Source organism: Oreochromis niloticus, linkage group LG11, assembly GCF_001858045.2.
Source record: "Oreochromis niloticus isolate F11D_XX linkage group LG11, O_niloticus_UMD_NMBU, whole genome shotgun sequence".
Taxonomy (NCBI): domain Eukaryota; kingdom Metazoa; phylum Chordata; class Actinopteri; order Cichliformes; family Cichlidae; genus Oreochromis; species Oreochromis niloticus.
In genome coordinates, this window is record NC_031976.2 from 13,569,833 (window position 1) to 13,588,932 (window position 19,100).

General features: G+C 42.2%; 1 protein-coding gene across 4 annotated transcripts in view; it reads right to left on the bottom strand.

Moving 5' to 3' along the window:
• Window positions 1-19,100, bottom strand: part of macf1b (microtubule actin crosslinking factor 1b) — a 29,061-nt gene that overhangs the window by 5,704 nt on the left and 4,257 nt on the right. The window contains exons 1-28 of one of the 4 annotated variants that reach the window (XM_005450669.4): window positions 12,655-12,952; window positions 8,982-9,718; window positions 8,729-8,776; window positions 8,452-8,622; window positions 7,722-7,888; window positions 7,476-7,635; window positions 7,280-7,364; window positions 6,742-6,986; window positions 6,042-6,161; window positions 5,813-5,920; window positions 5,501-5,719; window positions 4,973-5,176; window positions 4,664-4,895; window positions 4,321-4,547; window positions 4,106-4,228; window positions 3,920-4,021; window positions 3,703-3,804; window positions 3,401-3,565; window positions 3,053-3,208; window positions 2,589-2,786; window positions 2,323-2,451; window positions 2,055-2,225; window positions 1,778-1,933; window positions 1,449-1,655; window positions 1,211-1,330; window positions 949-1,118; window positions 681-840; window positions 205-399 (exon numbers count right to left, since the gene is read on the bottom strand). In XM_005450669.4, the coding sequence (XP_005450726.1) occupies window positions 205-399; window positions 681-840; window positions 949-1,118; window positions 1,211-1,330; window positions 1,449-1,655; window positions 1,778-1,933; window positions 2,055-2,225; window positions 2,323-2,451; window positions 2,589-2,786; window positions 3,053-3,208; window positions 3,401-3,565; window positions 3,703-3,804; window positions 3,920-4,021; window positions 4,106-4,228; window positions 4,321-4,547; window positions 4,664-4,895; window positions 4,973-5,176; window positions 5,501-5,719; window positions 5,813-5,920; window positions 6,042-6,161; window positions 6,742-6,986; window positions 7,280-7,364; window positions 7,476-7,635; window positions 7,722-7,888; window positions 8,452-8,622; window positions 8,729-8,776; window positions 8,982-9,638 (4,797 nt within the window). In that variant the 5' untranslated portion in view covers window positions 9,639-9,718; window positions 12,655-12,952. Of the gene's footprint in view, window positions 1-204; window positions 400-680; window positions 841-948; window positions 1,119-1,210; window positions 1,331-1,448; window positions 1,656-1,777; window positions 1,934-2,054; window positions 2,226-2,322; window positions 2,452-2,588; window positions 2,787-3,052; window positions 3,209-3,400; window positions 3,566-3,702; window positions 3,805-3,919; window positions 4,022-4,105; window positions 4,229-4,320; window positions 4,548-4,663; window positions 4,896-4,972; window positions 5,177-5,500; window positions 5,720-5,812; window positions 5,921-6,041; window positions 6,162-6,741; window positions 6,987-7,279; window positions 7,365-7,475; window positions 7,636-7,721; window positions 7,889-8,451; window positions 8,623-8,728; window positions 8,777-8,981; window positions 9,719-12,445; window positions 12,595-12,654; window positions 12,953-19,100 lie in introns of those variants that run through there. The other 3 variants (XM_025911262.1, XM_025911263.1, XM_025911264.1) reach the window with 3 other exon arrangements.

The window sequence follows — 19,100 nt, forward strand, 5'->3', positions numbered from 1 at the left end:
CACATCACGTGTTTTTTTCATGACTTTTGACAAAAGAAACCCGGCTACTTGTCAGTATCAGTGCCAAGGGTTATGTCTTGACAGATTAAGTGACACAGTCAGATCACCATTTAATATTGAATGTACAAATTCCAGCTTCTACTTTTAAAACAGCTGTTGCACACACAGGACAGCCCCTCAGCCTTTACTATTCGTGCACAACACCTGCTGAAGCGCAGCCTCCAGCCTGTCCTGCTTGCTGACTGACAGTTTGCACACAGCTTCCCAGCGGCCCTCCAGTTCATCCATCTGCTCCTGCAGCCAGTGAGCGTCGGCCGTGCTGCTCCTGGTCAGATCTCTCACAGAGCGCTTCAGGGTCCTAATGCATCCGGCTCGCTTTCCCAACTCCTTCTGGAAGGCCTGCGAGAAAGAGAAAAAAAAAGGCTAAAACCAGCTATTTTATTTTACTCATGAGGCAGGACTGTGAAGAAGGAGCTACAAATTCAGTGTACAACAAGTAGCACTTAACATTAATTGTACATTAATACATTAATAATAAATGTGATATTCAACTGTTAATAAACACTTCACGTACAAGACTGCATTACACCCTCTAATATGAAAATGAGTAAATGAGTAACACTGCATTTAGAATGAAAAAATTAGAATAAGTCCTGTGGGTCGGTTGCAAAGACTGGTACCTTGTGTTTGTCTATGAGATTGTTGACCATGTCTTTGTCTCCACCAACAGGTACGTCTTCAGCCAGTTGGGGTTCTGCCCTATACAGCCAGTCGTTCAGTGCCTGCAGAGCATCAGTGAATCTTCCTGAGAACAGCAGTGCTTCCTCTAGCTTGTGTTGCCTTAAAGAAAACAGAAAACACAAACACTTTGTGTATGCTTTTTTTTTTTGCTCATTAATCTGTATTAGAAATCCAGTTGTATACGGTCCCATTTTCACAGTTCTGTACCTCTCCATGGACTTGCCGCTGATGGTGTCCCATGTGTCTTTGAGTTCAGCCATTAAGTTCTCCAGATGCTGCCTATCGTGGGAGGTTTGAGCTCTTTCATGCAGACTGCGACCGCTCTTCAGTGTTGCCTCGTACATGGGCCTCTTTGATCTCAGTAGTTTCTGGAACTCCTAATTACCAGAGTAATCGGCAAATGAGTGACACATAAGTGTCAGCAAAGGTGCTTACACACATACAGCATATCACCATGTTTATAATGTACCTTTTGCTCTGTCAGTTGTTGCTTAATCTCTTCATGGGACACCGCGATCTCCTTATGTGTGTCTAATGTCTGTTCGACCTCTGTCATCCAGTCCACCAGGAGGCGCCAAGATTCATTAAACTGAATGAGATAGAAACATTTTATACAAAGCTCTTCGTGGGTGTGGCACATTAGATTCATATGCACACGTGAGAAAGATGAAGGTTATATATTTCTGTATATTAGAGATGAAATATACCTGCTTGGCATTCTTTTTAACATCCTCCAGCATCCTTCCTCTTTCTGAAGTCCGCTGCTGTAGCTTTTTGTATCGATCCTGGACGGTCATGATTAGGTTATGAATGACATCACAGTCGTCCTTTCTGCTGAGCTCAGTTAGTCTGAGGCCTGCGTTCTCCACTGTGGTCTTCTTCTCTCCATAACCGTTTACCTCATTCACCAGTGTCTGTATAGATAAAAGCATTTCATAAATGAAAAGCAAATACATATTACAGGGTTCGGATCTCTGGATTGGAAGCAGTAAAAACAAAAATACTACAGGTATGTTAAAAAATAGATAAAACCTACTCTGTGACCGTGGAGCTGTGCACAAACTGTGTCCAGAACAAAGCTAGGAGCTGGCAGATTCCCCATAGACTCTTCACACTTGCTCATCTTAGTGAGTAGTTCCTGGACACTACTGTGAAACTCCTTGGCCAAATTGAGTCCCTCTGTGAGCTTTGCCTGTAGAAAAAAGCCATACACTCTGATTTACTGTAATAACATGTATTTGCAATAAGAAACACACTGGAACTGAAAACAAATCTCAATGAGGCAGCGTGTTGACTGTGCTATATTAAATGACCTTTCTCTCCTGGACTTTGCTGTAAACAGACGCCCATTTCTGTTCAAGAATCGACAAGCTGTGTTCGGTGCTCGATCCCCGCACAACACCGCTGCTCTCCAGCATCCTGTGAATGGCATTCTTCACATCTGTATAGGTGTGGAGCTTTGACTCCATCTCATTACACAATTCCTGTCAGGAGAGCCAAAGAATTAAAACCAATATCTTCACATGTATGTTTCCATGGTTATAGTTGACATTTTTAATTTTAAACTCTAATCAGCCTCACCAAGTGGGCATTGAGCCTTTCACTTGCAGAGTCCGGCATGCCCCACATGGTTTTAGAAGAGGACAGTCTCAGTTCTGTATTCTCCAACCACTGTAAAAGGTCCTGAATCTCCATTGTAACATCTTGCACCTGTGCCAAGACAATATACATATATCATGGCTCAACATTTGTTATAAATGATTTCCTTTGTGGTTAAAAAGCCATAAACTGAAACATATTTTACAATCAAAAAGACTTCTGATCCAGTGAAACACTATAATCTTCACCTGACTCAGTCTGTTCTCTAATTCCAGCTGCCTTCGTTCAGTCTCACAGTGGACAAACTCCCAGCTTTCATTGAGATGCTCCAATCGAGACTGCAGACCATGTGGACCTTCTGCAGACCCAACCTCCAGCAGCCCCCTGCCTGCCTTGTTGAGGGACTCCATTGTGCGAACATGAGACATAACATCATTCCGCAACACCTTTGAGAAGGAAGAAGGAGGAGGGAAGAGATTTAATGCATATGTATAGTATTTGTGCAATGTATTGCTTGGATTTTTTGGGGCTAAGTGTTTTCTGGTGTTAGTTATTTCTGACTCTTATCAGATGACCCAGATAGGTGGTGTGTAAACATACAATAAACAAGACACACACATACACACACGAAGTTTTCAGTGTTGACAAAGTAGAAAGGCTGGATTGAAATGTTAGTCACAGTATATCTGTATTTATTAAGGCCACCACCAACCTTGTGTTTAGCCAGCTCTATTTCACATGCCTGCAGGTCAATGCTGATTGGCTGGCTGCCCTGCAGTTGTTCAGTGGTCCTGGAAAGCCAAGTGTGCAGCTCATCCAGTGTGTTTTGGAACTGACCGAGACCCAGCAGAGCACACTCTAACTGATGCTGTAAACATAATGAGTATATAATATATATTATTAGAAACATTGGAAACAGATCATTTTTACACATTTATTACAGGCTAGCTCACCTTTGTTTCAGTAAAATGTCTTTTGAAGTCGTGGCACAGCAGATATAAAAGGTAATAGCCACATTAGCATTAGCAATGCATCACTCTACCTGCTGTCATCTTCTTACCTGTCTGTTGACAGTCTCTGACTCCAGACTGTCCCAGCGCTGTCTGAAGTCACACAGTGGTGAGATTGAGCCTGGACGCTCTGAGCCTGGAGACAGCCGACACACAAACCGATGGTTCAGACTTTCTATCTCAATCTTCTTTTGGTAAAGTTCCCGCTTCAATTCCTAAAACAAGGGATACCGTATGCAAACATATGATAACACATGTTATGTCAAGAGAACACATTACTTTTAATAGGCAAAGGGGCCTTTATGAATGAATGTAATTGGAGGTTCTAGGGCAGTATGGAGAATGAACACACCTTGAGGTCACATAGCTGTTCTTTGACTGACTCCAAGTCAGTTCCTACCACAAACTCCTCTGCAGACCTCAGCTCAGCTGATTTCAACCACGCAAACAGTCCCTGATAGTAAAAAAGATGTGGTTCATTATTTGATATAGCTGTGATAATGACATGTGTGTTATTATAAATGTATGCATACCATATAAATGGTTTTGTATTGCACTTGGACACATACCTGCATGGTATCTTGATAATGCAGTGCCATCTGCAAGGAGTCCTCCAGCTTTTTGTGACATTCATTCCATAGTTTGCTTAAGTTGTTCCACGTACAATAGAGCTTTAAGCCAGCAAAAATATATGGTTTTATGTCAGTGCACAGTTTAATCAGCTGAAAAAAATTACTTTCAGATATGTTTCATACTTCATCTAGGCTCTTCGTGACATCTGGTTTGTCGGTATCTCCGCATGCTGACATCAGCTCCATTCCCAGAACGCCAAGACTGTCCAGATCTCCCTGCAAACTGTCTATATCCTCCCTGAGAGTCTATAAGTTGAAAAGATGGAAAAAGTTACAACATGTCTTTCTAACAATATGGGTTCTTTACGCACGCTTCCTTTTAAAGTCTCCAGACCAACCTGCATGGTTTCAAGGCTCTGACGTATTGTTTCAGAGTCTGTTCGACTAGCATTGAGATCCAAAACAGCCTGCTGAGCATCATTAAGAGCAGTTGTGACATCGCTGACATCGCTCCAGTATTTAATGGCAAGGTCCAAGAGTTTGAGCAGCCAGGTTTCCCTCTCTTTAGCTTGATTATGTGTCTCATCCCAAAGCAGGGACAAGCTGGACACTCGCTCTTGAATTGCTGGGATCACAAGGATATGGCAAGCAAACTGCTTAGAATTTAAACTTTTCCACATAATAAAAAACATTGCAGCTTGTGGTTTTGTGTGTTTTCAGGAGATTTGAGAATATGGTCACCTGTTCCAATGGATCCATCCCCGGCAGCCCGGGTGTTAGCCAGCAGTTCATCTGCCTGTGTTTTGACGCTGCTGAGGCCTAACTCAAGTTTAGACAACTCAGCCAAGGTTTGCTTGTTGTCCTGCAGCTGCTCCTGGATTCTTGGCGTGAGACCTTGAAGTAAGGTGGGTGTCTGTATGCGACTGAGCAGGCGGTGTAGACTCTCTTTGATAAGAGTCATCCTCTCGTTCAGCTAGAGGAATAAGAAAACATTAAGCTGTGAACCAGTATAGGACAAACTGGTGAACATTTCCAAACAAGCATTCTTACCTGAGTGAATCGAGGCAAGGACTCCTCCAGTAGATTGGCAGTCTCTCTTACGCGGTCTCTAATAGCTCTATGCTGCTCCTCGGCCTCTGCGGCCGTGCGGCAGAACTGATCCCCCTGAATGGAGTTTAGTTCTGACAAGCGTTTTGCCAGAGAGCATAAACGTGCAATCAAAGGCCTATGTTCAGCTATAGATTCCCGAAGACCCTGAGAACAAGAGAGAGAAAAAACAAGTTTAACAATGCAGAGAGCATTTTATTTACCAGAAAGCATTTGAAATGAGCAGGGAAAGGTTGAACCAAATCATTTTGTTTCACTTGCAGTGACAGACCTGACAAAACAGAAGAGTAACCCTGTCATGAAGTAAATTACATCAATGAACTGTGGTTTAACAGATTAGCACATTTACCCAGAGAAAAATAGTGGCAGTGGCTATAAAGTCTGAAAGGACTTCATTGTTCACCAGGACAAAAAGGGTGATGAAAGAAGAGAAAAGCTGGCAGTCTGATATGGGAAAGCAGGTTTCTTTACCTGTAAAAGGTCCTGTTGTTCCCGAAATGCCTCATAGCTAATTGTGGTGAGGGACAGCTGGCCAATCAGGGTCTGAGTTTCTTCAAGCCACGGTGAAACCTCAGCAAAGCCCTCAGAGAATTGAAAGAGGAGTGACTGAGCATGCTCAAGCTGCAGGACCACGTGGGAATTGGTAGCTGAGGTGGTGTTGCATTGTTCTTGTAAAGCCTCAATTGGGGTCTGCAGGAGATGTAACAGTGGAAAAAATACATTAAAACCTCCCGAGTCGTGTATGTGTTTGCTTGATTAATGAAATTTTAGTTGAGAGTGTACCCGAAGATCGCCAGTTTCCCCTTCATCGCTGTATGTCATCAAGATTTCAGTGATTTTTACCATCTTCTCAATATTGAACCGATGTTGTAGAATCTCAACTGCTAAAATCTGTACAGGCAACATTATATCAAGTTAAAATCAGTTACCAAACATTCCTTTTAATGGATTTATAAAATTGTAGCATGTACTGTATAATATATCCTGTCTGTATGTGTGTGTGTGTCCTGACCTTTTGCTCATAGACCTGTTCTGCGATGAGCTCTGGATCAAGATCAATAGTTTTCAGCTTCTCAAGTTTGGCTGCTGTATCTTTGAACCAAGCTATCTCCTTTACCACTGCCTTTTCCAACTGTTAAAAATACACAGTATTGTCACATAAACAAAACAATTATCATTCAGATACAAACAGATATGTTCTGAAGGCTTCCAACATCTTAAGTCAAAAACACCATGTAACAATAAAGAAATTACACAAAACCTAAGAGCTTTCTCTCAGAGTCTTCAGGTCTCAGTTAAATCTTAAAGTTCATGAAAGTGCAATTAGAGGAAGACTGTTCTACAACAACGCTGACTTGACGGTAGCTAATGCTTGGTCAAAATTAGATCAGGTGACAAGACAACAAGACGTCAAGAAACCTACAACAGACAGTCCCAGTTTCTTCTTGGGACAATGAAATGCCAACCCCAGCTCCACAATAATATGACAGATTGATGAAGTCATATAGAAGCAATTACTTTATTGCTGCTCAGATGGTTCTTTTGAATTTGGTGGTGTACTTAGTTCTTCACACTACTTTTACAGAGTCCTGTGAAAATGTGTTTTTTTTTTCCACATAATACATTAGCTTTGCACTTCCACTTTTCAATGGCGATCAAGTGGTATTTTCCTGTATAAACTCTAAAAACCTTGAATTATGTGTAAACATTACCCTTTGTCTCTCAGCTGCACATAGTACTGCATCTCCAGCATGAGTCTGTGCCCCTGCTGCCCCCAAGAGCTCCCGCTCAATGCGACCCAGCCACAGGTGGAGGTCCTCTTGGCTGGAGGTACAACGACTGGAGGCCTCAAGCGCTTGTTCCAGTCTCTGCAGCACGTCCAGACTGCTCAGACTCAGCACAGAGCAACGAATACGCAAAGCATCCATCTTCTCCTGTACTTGCTGGGCTTCCTCCTCTGAAAGAAAATGTAAATCCAGATTTACACAGTAGCCATTCATCAAAATAACCACTCATCAGGCCAGCATAACACTAGGCAGGTGTACTGCTGAGGATGCAAGGAAGTGCAGTGTTTGGTTTGAAGTTGTTTGAACGAGTGGTAGATCACATCTCAGTCTTTTCATATAATAGTGTTGATTAATGAATCTGTCAAAGCAGTCATCAAACAAGCAACAAGGGACAGACATGGGCAGAACTTCTATTAATACATCCATCTACAATAACTAATTTAAAGATGTATGTAAACATTACCTGATAATGCTTCCATTAGCTCATGACCTGACTTCTGTATTTTCCCTAGTTCAGCGGTTCTAACTTGAATTTCTTCAACAACAGCCTAAAAGAAGAAAAAAGGTGTTTAAAATGTATTGTAAAATGTATTTTTCTATTTAAACAATACAATAAACCTTTACTTTGCATGGCAGCCCATTCGTTTTAGATTTCTAACCTTGGCCCGTTCGGAGGCCTCTGTGAGATGCAGCATTACTCTTTCTGCATTTCGAAGTTCAGCTAGAGTCTGTTCCATAGATATGAGCCATTGCTGCAAGCTGTCCACTCCTTCCTGGAACAGCTGGGCCCTGGGAAGGATGAGCTCCAGACTTGCCCTCCTACGAAAAGTCCCCGTAATCAGTGAGTGATGTTTGTCTCGTGATGCAGCCTTGTCAAATCAATATTGATAGTAAAAGTGGTTCACCTATTTTCTGCTTCCTGTTGTAAGGCCTCCCACTTCTGATTAAGAGTGGATAGTTTGACCTTTACCTGCTCCCCTTCTTCTCCCACATGGGCCTCCACCAGCTGAGTACCTTCTGACATCATGGAGGCCATACTACGCCTCCGGTCTGTTAGGAGACGCTGCAAGAGCTGTGAAACAGCTGAACATGTCAGGTGAAGTGATATTATGTGGAATCACAAACACTATTGATACTGCTATACAGAAAACCTATTCTTAACATTTTATGTACAATTTCTGAGAAGCGACATTGCTTGCACCTAATGTTAATATCTCAAAGCCCCCCCCCCCCCCCCCCCCCCCCCCTTTTATTTTGCTTTTTTGTTTTTCTTCCTGTCTTTGTGCCAGTCAGTGAGGGGGGAGTCCTGTTTCACAAACCTACATTATCAAGAACCAGACAGGTTTCACCTCCTCCAAAGAGCGCACAATGGGTGTGACTGCCGCTGAAAGGTGAGAGACTTCCCTGCTTTTATATGCCCTCAGGACATGTAGACAAAGACTTACTGAAGCTCATTGTGGTGATAAACACCACCCATTCACTGCTGAATAGAGCAGATTTACCTTAAAACGGAAGCACTAGAGCATTTTCCATGGATTCGGGACATCTTCCTATAGGTAATTCTTTCATATTCTGCCCACTGTAGAACTCAGTGGAAACATGAAACTATGTGATGCGATGTTGAACATAACAAACCTTTTGTTCTTGGAGCTGTGCTTTCACCACTTTCACCTCTGATGATGGCGGTTTCTGATTTGCTGTGAGCTCCTCTATTTCTTTGACCCATTTAAGCAAAGCTTCCAGGTTTTGGAGAAACGTTTCAGAATCTGTAGAAACATCCTTTAGTGCCAAGGCAGATCTTGTTCCCTTGACAAAAGACCACAACATATCAGTATCAATTTCTTAACTGTGAATAAAAAAAATGTTTTCTTTAAAACAAGGTTGCTTAATATATGATATGGGTAAAACCTACCCTCCATTTATCCAGGGTGGGATCCTGATCTGAGCTTGAACTTTGGAGCTGCAAAGTAAAGACAATCCTAGTGTTTTGTCAATTCATAAAAATTTTGATATAGAAATACCCATGTTATGGAGACTATAATAAAAGGCCAAAAAACATATCGCTTTTACAGACAGAGAGAATTCTAGGATAGAAAGAATAATGGAAAGGGTGAAAAGAAAACCAGATACAACTTCTCATATTTGAGAGTCATGTTTTTTTCAACCTCTGCAAGTTCCTCCGCGACACCGTTCAAGACTCTCACGGTTCTGGTGACAATGGGGTTCCCTCCTTTATCTCCTGGTGGATACTCTGTCACTTCCACAATTTCTGTTACAGTTGTCTCTGTCACCTCTGTCACTTCTGTGACCTCACGTGATGCCACAGTCTTCCAGGACCAGGGGCTTCCTTCTCTAGAGTCTCTCCTCTGGAAGCTGGCCCTCCTCTCTGCAGCGGTTTTCTCTGGGTGAGCCAGAGGTGATCTGGCGAACTCGGGAGGCACTGTCCTCCTTGTCAGAGTGCCATTTCGAGAGGTTTTTATGGGAGACGGGCTGCCTTGCCAAGCATTTTCTAGAGTACTGGTACTCCTGATTGTTGACGCAGGAGAGCTGTGAAGGGGTTTATCTGAAATGGGAGTTTCAGCTCCCTGCTCCCTTTGAAGATCAATTTCCTGGGGTTCCTTGTAACTCTCCACCTCTCTTTCCTTGCTCGCATCATCGTTGGCTTTGTCTTTAAAAGTCTCTTCCTTTTTGGCCTCCCCATGTTGCTCTGCGGGCTGCCACTCTTTTCTTCGTTGGTAGCACTCCTTCAGAAAGTCCTCATCTGTCCTGACATGCTTGGACTTCTGGCCCAGGCAGCTGGGCCGGCTGATGAGGTTGCCCATGATCCTTCAGCCCAGTGGCTAATGAGGTAATAGGTGAGGTAAGGGCCAGCGGCCATGCATGCGGGAGTTTCTTCAGCTACCTAAAATAAGACAAGGGGGTCATCATGCAATGAATAATTGCTAATTTTGTGAATCAACAAAATAATACTTCTTTTAAAAGCATAGCTTCCCAGTTTCAAAGGCACGAAATACTCCTTGCATAGCTTACATGTCCAGAAAACTGCTAACAAATAAAGTAAATCAGTGTCTCACATTCTCCATTTGCTACATTTCTTTGCCAGTGTTGCCCTTTTCTTGGCACTGAAGGACCATAGGAAAATGCATCAGAGATACTTGGCCAGGATACTCGCCATCCCTTTGTCTAGATTTCACATAAACACCCGCAAACACACGCACTCCCCTCTATGTCACATCACCAACTGAAATATTCTGGGCTTAGAAATCAATGTGACAGGCTTGTCGAGGATCCCACTGTTGAGCCTGGCACAGAAAAAGCAGTGGCAATCAGCCAACGCTTTCTGTAACTCAGCCTGGACCAGTCCTGGGAAAGCCGCTAAGGATCTGATCAAATATGACAGCCATTAACACGCAGACATCGCCTTTCTAGAGGGTGACAACAAGAGGAGGTGCAGGAAAGCTAAGCGGCATGAGAGTAGTGGGGGAGAAGTTGGTGTAACAGACACTAATCAGTAGCATACCTTACAGTATACACTGTTATTACACAAGCTGATAGTTTTCCATAAAGATCACCAGCTGAAGCCTGACTGTCTCCTATTATCACACTACTACTACTACAGAATTCTGAATCCAAAAATGATCTGATCACCATCTAACCTGATCAAAATTACTACATGAGTGACGGTTTTACGGTGTTAGCCTGTCTGCCTGTCCCTCAGCTCAGTGCCTTCATTGTTTTAACAGGAAGGTTAAAGGTGATAGTAATTATCTCGGTCTAGTGGAGCTGAGGTGAGCCCATCAGGATAGCACAGGGAGGGGTGCTGTTGAGGTTAGGTCCTCCCTCTGAGTCATGATTAGACTGGTGCATTCAGACTTATTACAGGTCATTTCAGGTCATGCTTGGTGACTAAAGATCTGTGGGGGGCCTCTATGGGTCATCACAGAGGAAATTGGGATGTTGGCTCCTCAAACTACTGAGAATGCAGAGGATGTGGATGTACAGTGCTATAAAGATCGACAGTTATTCTGTATATTACAGCCATAATCTAAAATTATGCTGAAGATGCAGCTTCTTTATTTTTGCAGCTTCTTAGACAAAAAAGTCTGCAGCCAAGGAGAACTTCTCTCTACTGTCAATATACAAAACAAATTTAAATCAGTTCTCATTTGGGTGTATAAATGTATTTTGTACAAGCAAAAATCTGCCTTAGGTGGGGTTTTTAAAGTCCTTCATTTGGTTTTCCTTTTTGTTTGACTCAATTATATTTATTTCATATATATAGCTGTATGTGTGACGATGTTTGTGAAAAGTTTCATTCAGATTGGCCCACCCATAAAGGAGCTAAAGTTACATATGCTTAATCACTGTACTAAGATGAAATCTGACAGTGTTTAACTGGATGGAAATCTAAATATGACCTATGTTGGTATGATGCCTCCATGTGCATTAAGCTAGCAATTACCTACATCATGCATGTTTCTGCTGAGCAGATGATGCAGTCAAGAAACCACAGGGGAGTACACAGTCAGATCAGAGAGTAGTGCCCAGACAAAGCCCCAGCCTCAAGATCAATGATTACCCAGTTAGCCCAGATCACTGCCCAGCAGTCTCCCGAGGAAGCGAGAGAGTGTCTGTGGCTCTGTCCACATAGGTTAACAATTCAGCAGAGAGGGTGTGCCTTCTCTGGTTACCGCACCACATGTGTGGTCGTTTACTAAATTACACGGCTGCTCTTACAGTGATCTCACAGCACACTGTGTGAGGATATGCTGAGTGGACCACTTTCATCACTTGCTACAGTAAAAAGGAGATTCTGTTTTTAAGGAGGACATGTACTAACACAGTGACCTACATTATTTCATGAAAGAATCCCTTCTCAGCATCCCTGGATCTGATATACACCTCTCACCTTTTTGCACAATGGTAGTTGAAAGGGAGCCAGGCAACCAGAGAGCCACTCTACTATTTAACTGATATTGACCTAACCATCCCATCACTTAACCACCTTTAAAATGGCCCTTAATTCAAATGGCCCTCTCTCTGCTCTTAGCTGTGATTTATGATATACGACCGCAGTCCATTTCCTGATGAATTGGATTATGACTATAGTATAGGGACTTGTATATAGTATAAAAACATGAACATCAAAATTAGTAATATTCATTTATATGTGTGTATGCATTATGAGCATCTAAAATACCATATAGAGGATATTTGTATGGTATGTTTTTCATCTTATTTATGCACTGATTTGGTGTAATAAGCTTGATACGAGTGGACTGGTAATTAGTGGCGAGCAATAATCATCAATCAGAACAGTAGAGCCTTAATGTTGTGTCACTGTTGTGTGCTGGTTTCTGTTAAGGGAGGTCCTGAAGTAGTAATCATTGTAGTGGTCCCTAATCAGGGATGGCAGCTGTGCATTCACCCCTGAGACTCATAACACTTTAGGGTGGATATTGTACACGGTTGCACACTGTCCTCTAAATGTGCGATACAGCGCTACTGTATAAAATACAATGTGCTAGTTGTAGCTGTTGTAAAAGGGGCATGTCTGCATACAAGAAACTGAGAGACTGTTTACAAAGAATAAATAGCTGAACTAAATAAAATACACTTATGTACTTACATTTGAATGATCCATTCACACTGATGCTTTGGAGTATTTTATAGCTTCTTGAACTGAGTAAATGCATAAAATCCTTCAGTTGGATCTCTCACTGTTACGACTTCTTGGTTTAATCCCTGACCAGCAAAGTGCAAAACCAAAGTCTCTCTAGGCCAGCCCTGACTTAGTGGCAGTTTTGGCGGTTAGAAGCTTACGTGAATTACACTTACCCCCAAGCACAGTCGAGCCCAACAGCATGAGTAAAGGAATCCAGCTACTCCTCAATCACCGTTCAAAAAGAAGACAAAGATAGAAAAAAAATCCAGCTTTGTTTGAGCATCCCTTGAATGGCCTCCCACCTCCAACATCCTGAACTGAAGGCTCCGCAAACGCATACACATGCATGCTCCCTCCAACTCACACTCAGTCAAGTGCACTCATTCACACATGCTCGCATACAAACACACTTTCTAAACACACTCACACATGTCCTGATAACTCATGCTTTTCCGTTACCCACAGTCACAGGCAAACAATGCCCTCCTCTCCCTTCACAGTGCACCCTTCCCCTCCCCTCCCGTCACTTCACTTCTCCTCCCACCAGCTCTGCTCCTCTCCCTTTCTTCTTTGTTGTGGGAGCTGCGATGGAGGAATTCTTTCCTTGTTAACGCCACCGATGGGATAGTGCGCCCAGATGGAGACAATGTATTCCAACGGCTCAGTTGAACTCCCACAGTTCCCAGCCAAGAGCAGTTTCCACATTGAGGTCAAATTGTGCCAGTTCCATATAACGGCGTTGCAGCGCTATTCTCACCAGTGCTGCTGATGCTCAGGTTGCTCCTGTACCGGGCAGCCTGGCAGCAAAGTGCCCCCTTTACCTTCCCCAGGCTTATTTTTTTTCTCTCACTCTCCCCCTTCTCATCCAACAAAGCCCCTCCTCTGGGTCCGACTGTGGCTCAGAAACTCCATGCTGCTTCTTCTTGAAAAATGGGGTGGGGGGCAAAAAAAAGGAGAGTTTTCTAAAGACCCCTGGGCCGCCCTTGAAACATTCACATGGTAAGTGACAGCTGCCTCGGCCCATTCCCTCTCTCGACGGCGAGGGAGAGTAGTGCAGGCTACAAAAGAAGGGACCCACACCCACCCTGCCATCCACCCACTTACACATTCACCCCAACCCCCTTGCAGTCCCCGATTCCCCATTCTGAGGCAGTGCAGCAGTCTCCACAGCAGCAACAAAGACAACTAATTACTGTAAAACATCTCAGATTACTTTTCAACTCACTTCCAGCCACTGGAACTCAACCCTCTAAACAAAGAGGCTGGAAGCAAACAGAAAATAGAGAGCAACGGGAAGATAATACAGAGTCTTTTCTATGCTTTTGGCATGGGAAAGCAAGGAAAGACCCCTATGGTGAAATTCTATCATGCCCCATTTAAGAAAGTCACAATATTTGCATTAGAAATGCAATACACCAAGCATTATGTATGCCAACACCATTACAAAAATACATCCTTATCATTTAAGGTGAATAATCTGGGCAACCATGTTTTTAACACATTTCTGGCATTGATTCAAACATGACCAATGCCATAGGTAAGGCAAAAAAATGTCTGGAAATGATGTGAAGGCGGGCTACATAAACACATGCATTTATGTGAGTACCTTAGAAACAATCTATTCAGGCCAAGCTCTGCCCTCTTTATCATTTTCCTTCTATCTTTCTCCAGCCAACCAAACAATCAAACAACTGACTAATTCTCCAAATGCACACATGCATGTACAGTGCACACCCACACACTCTTTTTCACTCTGTCTCGCCTGTACACGTCCACTCAGTCATACATGTAGATACCTGCCACTCACCCTACTGCCTAAGCCACACTTCTCAGCCAGTGTTGCCATGAACTGCAATATCTTAACAGCAGCAGGAATGTTAATGTGCATTCCACTGAACAGATACTTATATCATAAAATCAATATCAATTGTTCTCGTGTGAAGTGCCTACTGCGTTACACGTGAGTAGAAATGTCTTGGAAGCTGTCAATGTAAACTTTGTTTGCTCTGCATGAGATGTGCGCCAAGTCCTGGTTTATTCGGTTTGTGTCTCAGAACGACAACGTAACTCCGTTAACAAAGAGTTACAATCGATTAAAATTAGCAATATACGGGGTTTTTTTATCCTTTTAAAATGAAACACATTGCTCGGCCCAAGATTACCATTTTTGATAATCTACTTTCACTTTAGACTAAACACAAGACAACACAAAACTGGTCTAGAGTCAAACCAGCGGTCTAAATAATGTTAATATGTGCTAAATGTTATCATATGCTAACAGCTTCAGCATCTTAGTTTAGCCTTTATTTAACATGCTAACAACCATGATAACTAACAATTATTGTAGCTGCTGGAAATATTTCTGTTTTTGCTGAGACTTTGTTAATCAAACCAGGCTCAATGACTATTTTCTTTTTCCTAAATTAATTCAATACTTATTTTATCCCCCCCACAAAACCAAAAACCAAAAAACGGTAATCTGGGCCCAATGCAAACGTATGAACATCACCATGAGGATTCATCCATATTAATGGAGATAACGAATATCTTTAGAAATATCTTGTGAGATGTAGCATGGACTGACCAATAGTTGGTAGTATATAAGCTGTCTGATAGCATTACTACAACATATACAGTAATAATATGTTCCTGATTCAAGACCAGAAGGAGCCATATAGTCAGCCTATGGGGAGTGCCAAAAGCTAGTCTAGTCGTAGTGCTGGTCCCAAAGCCCAGATAAATGGGAGGATTGCATCAGGAAGGGCATCCGGTGTAAAATCTGTGGTAAATGAAACAGGGAGAGCCATCCACTGTGGCGACCCCATGGGTAAATAACCTGAAACGTGCCATTAAAACATATAATGTGAAACTGCTCTGTTGGGTCTATTAAAAGTGGATGTGGTGAGGTTGAGCTATAGCGTTCGGTCCCTCTGTCTTCTGACAGCTAACATGGCTATATTCTGTTACTAAAATCCTTCATAGTGCAATTTAGGTTAAACAGTCATTGTTCTGTTGTGCTCAACAGCATTCAAGACCTTCTTGTGTTAATGACACCCGAAGAGTCTTGTGATGGTAAAAATAGGCTGTTTAATCTGCTTTGAATGTGTTTCAGGTTTTCAGTGATCCTCCACTCCTACAACACTGCCCCACTTCTGACCCCCAGCCCTCTACAACTTAAATTTATGCAACTGGTGTTTGAAAAATGGAAAGAAGTAGACGATGTCATAGGGGTGAAAACTGAAAAAAAGCCTGTCACTGTGGCCAGTGAGAGAGTGGCTTAATTGAATAGAATGACCTCTGAAGGTCAAGTTATTTAACCTCTGAACACTCCAGTGCAGATTCAAAGGTTCGCTGTCTTGTCCTATAGGACAAAAGGCTTTCTGTATCGCACACCCCTGGAAATGTACAGTAATACAGAAAGCAGTCACATACCATGAACACCTTTAGCTGACGGTTTAGCAGTAAAAGATCCACATATTCATTGATAGCTGTTTCCTTAGGTCACTTTGAGAGCTTTTGTCTTTAGCTGCTTAATGAGAAAGTAAGTCCCACATTCCCCGTCCCCCCTTTCTTTTTTCCTGAAAGGAGCTGGCAGTAAAGGGGCACTACTTTGCCAGGAAGACATTGTTGTAAATCCATGACACCTGATCCTTGCTTTCACCATCCTCCAGTCCCCTCAGTACTAATTAAATACTTTGCCAAAATCTCCCCTCTCCATTTCACAGTAGGTGCACACAGAGCTTCAAATAGTTCTCAAAAAGAAGGCTGGTGTGGTTAAAGAGCACCTGGCACTTTGAGCTATGCAATGATGCAATAAGCTGGTGAAACTGTAGTGAAATCAGCTCATTTTTCCTTCTGCACAATCCAGATTCCCAAAATGCATGTGATAATGGAGTGGACGCAGGTTTGAAAATTGAGTAAAGCCCAAATTAATGTGATATCAAATTAGTGTCCAGTGGGAGCCTAAATTTGATCACAGATCCCGTGTGCCAAAGGACCTGAGAGAAAAGATTAATTTTACAGGCTTGTTTTCCCCCCTCCTCCCCTATCTCATCCTCTCTGCTGCCTTCAAATTAAATAAGACCTCAGTGGCTCTTCTACAGAACATGGTAATTAGCCCTCTTCACAAGAAATGAAAAAAAGAGAAGGTCCCTTTTGAGGGTCAAACCAGAAGCACTATTCAGCACACACACACTGTCATTTATCACCAAAGAGGTCCTTTCCAAGAAAAGTGGATGAAAAGCTGATGGGCTTTCCTGCTGGGTTGCTTGGGCCCTGCTGGGCTGCCTGGATACTGGAAATCACACCCGTGGGTGAGAGAAGGATTCAGCCACTCGAGGATAGAGGAGTTCAGCCACATCATCAAGTATGCATTTGATTCAATCGCTGCCAGGAGGAGAAAATTTAAAGCCATAAGTCTGCATTTTATACTGAGAACAGGAAAGCATGGGCAGTAAAAGAAGAGACCCCATACTGCTGTGGACAAAAAGTCTGTAATGGACGAGATTACCCAAAGTGCAATAAGATGAAAATGAAATGGATGTGCTACAAGAACAAAAAGAACATCAAATTCTTTTAAAAATAAGATTAAAGTTAAAATAAACAAATTTACTTCACGGCCATCTGAGCTTAATCGATTATCCGTTTGTCTTTTCAGCAACAAGCCTCGTCTTTCCAAAAGGTTATGACAGCGTCAAAGGAGGGTTACTGTTTGCAAGCTGCCAGGGACAGAGAGGAGCGGATAATAGGTTCTGATCTTTCACTGCCTTCCCTGAGTTTGTTTTGAAGTCGTCTGCACGGGGTTTAGTTGGGATGCAGAATCTGCCAAAGTCTGAGCTAAACCAGAGACCTTTAAGACACAAAGTGTCTTTATCCAGAAGAACCTCATCAGCATGGACTGAGGGGGTGATGATGGAAAGAAGAACTTTTGACCTTAACCTTTATTGACAAAGCGTTGTCATTTTGACATGTCAGTCACATTTTGTTCTGCCACCGTACAAAAGGAAAGTTGCGGTTTTCAGCCTCTCTGATGTGTTTTCAGTGTATTGGGTGAAATTATTTCTACGGTGATATATGTAAAGAGAAATGTAGAAAGTGCGGCAATAGTGCTAATAATTTCATTAACACGTTAATCAACTTGCTCTTAAAGTGGTATTATAGGTTCAAAATAGAGGTGAGAAAAAGTGCAGGTAAGGCAAAGTGGACGGAGAAGTGTGTGAAGTTCCATTCAGTTTCTAAGGCAGCAGTCTTGTTAAACAGATTGGACATTTTGCCACTGACTGGAGGAGCAAAGAGTTTAATTCTATAATTTACAAGTTCAGAGAGGATTAGGAATAAGCATGCAGTTCAGATTAATCATCCTGTGAGTCGGACAGAGTAAAAAGAGGTAGAGAATGATCTGCTGTGATGTTCCCATACGGTAGCTGCCTAAATAAAGGAGTATTAATCCATTAAAAAAAAAAAAAAATTACACATACATATCTCTGGTTGTCTTCAGTATTATTGCAATGTTAGCAAATAACTTGTTACGACTGCCAAAATACTACTACCACCTATGTTCAGGTTTCTCTGGACTGTAAGAAACAGACACACAAATTCCATTTAGATTTTTATTACATTCATAATTTACAGTGTCCAATATAAAGCTTAATGTGTAATTGAGAGTTCATGGGAAAACAGAGTAAGACCCTTCATTGCTTGTTTTGTGTTCAGGAGCAGGTGTGTAACTCTCTCCTGTGCTTTGGAGAAGGGTCTGTATTGTGGTGGAGGGGATGCCAAGTGATGTCCTTATTCATGCTGCTAACTAACAAGTCCCTCAGGCCAGACTGGAACCAGCAGTGCAGCAGACTAACAGCATTACCATGACAAAGGTCTGTGGTCGGATGCAGTATGATAAAGGAATGGTACAGATAAAAGACACTCCTTTATTTCACACATTCTCGCTGGGGTCCAGACTAAAGCTTCACTATGTTTCCTTTTGAAGATTAAATCATTATTTTCCCTGGAGAAGACATGTAGACTGAGATTGTGTTGGATGGCTGCATCAGATTTTAAGTTAATATGCGGCTAATCTGAATGATGCTTCCTTTTTGTGTCTTTGGGTTTTCTAAACAACACTGAGATTGAATAAGACCCTGAAGCACCGTGAATTTATTTGCGTCATTTATTGTATGATTTGCCCCTGTTGGGCTACTCTTGTCCAGGCTGAATTGCAGAAGCAACAGAGTCTTTCTTCGGGAAAAACTTGAAGTGCTTTTTCTTCTTTTTCAGGCACACTTCCTGCAGATTTTTGTTCTGCGGTGTGAGGTTTGTCTATCATCGGAAAAGCTCTTCATGCTGCACCTCAAGTTTTTTACACTTTTTCTCCAGTTCTTCACATTTTTGTTGCTTTTCCTCATGCTTTTCTTCCAGTTATTCATATTTTTCTTCTCAAACTTTCTTTTCCTTGTGCATGCCATTGTTTGTTTGTTGTACTGGATGGCTAGTAACTCTTGATGTCTTCTCTGTAGTTTGTGAAGCATACACGAGATGTCTTTATGTATTTTTTCCTGTCGTCGCTTCTCCTCTACCCTATTATTACAGATCAGAAATATAACAGATATATATATATATATATGTG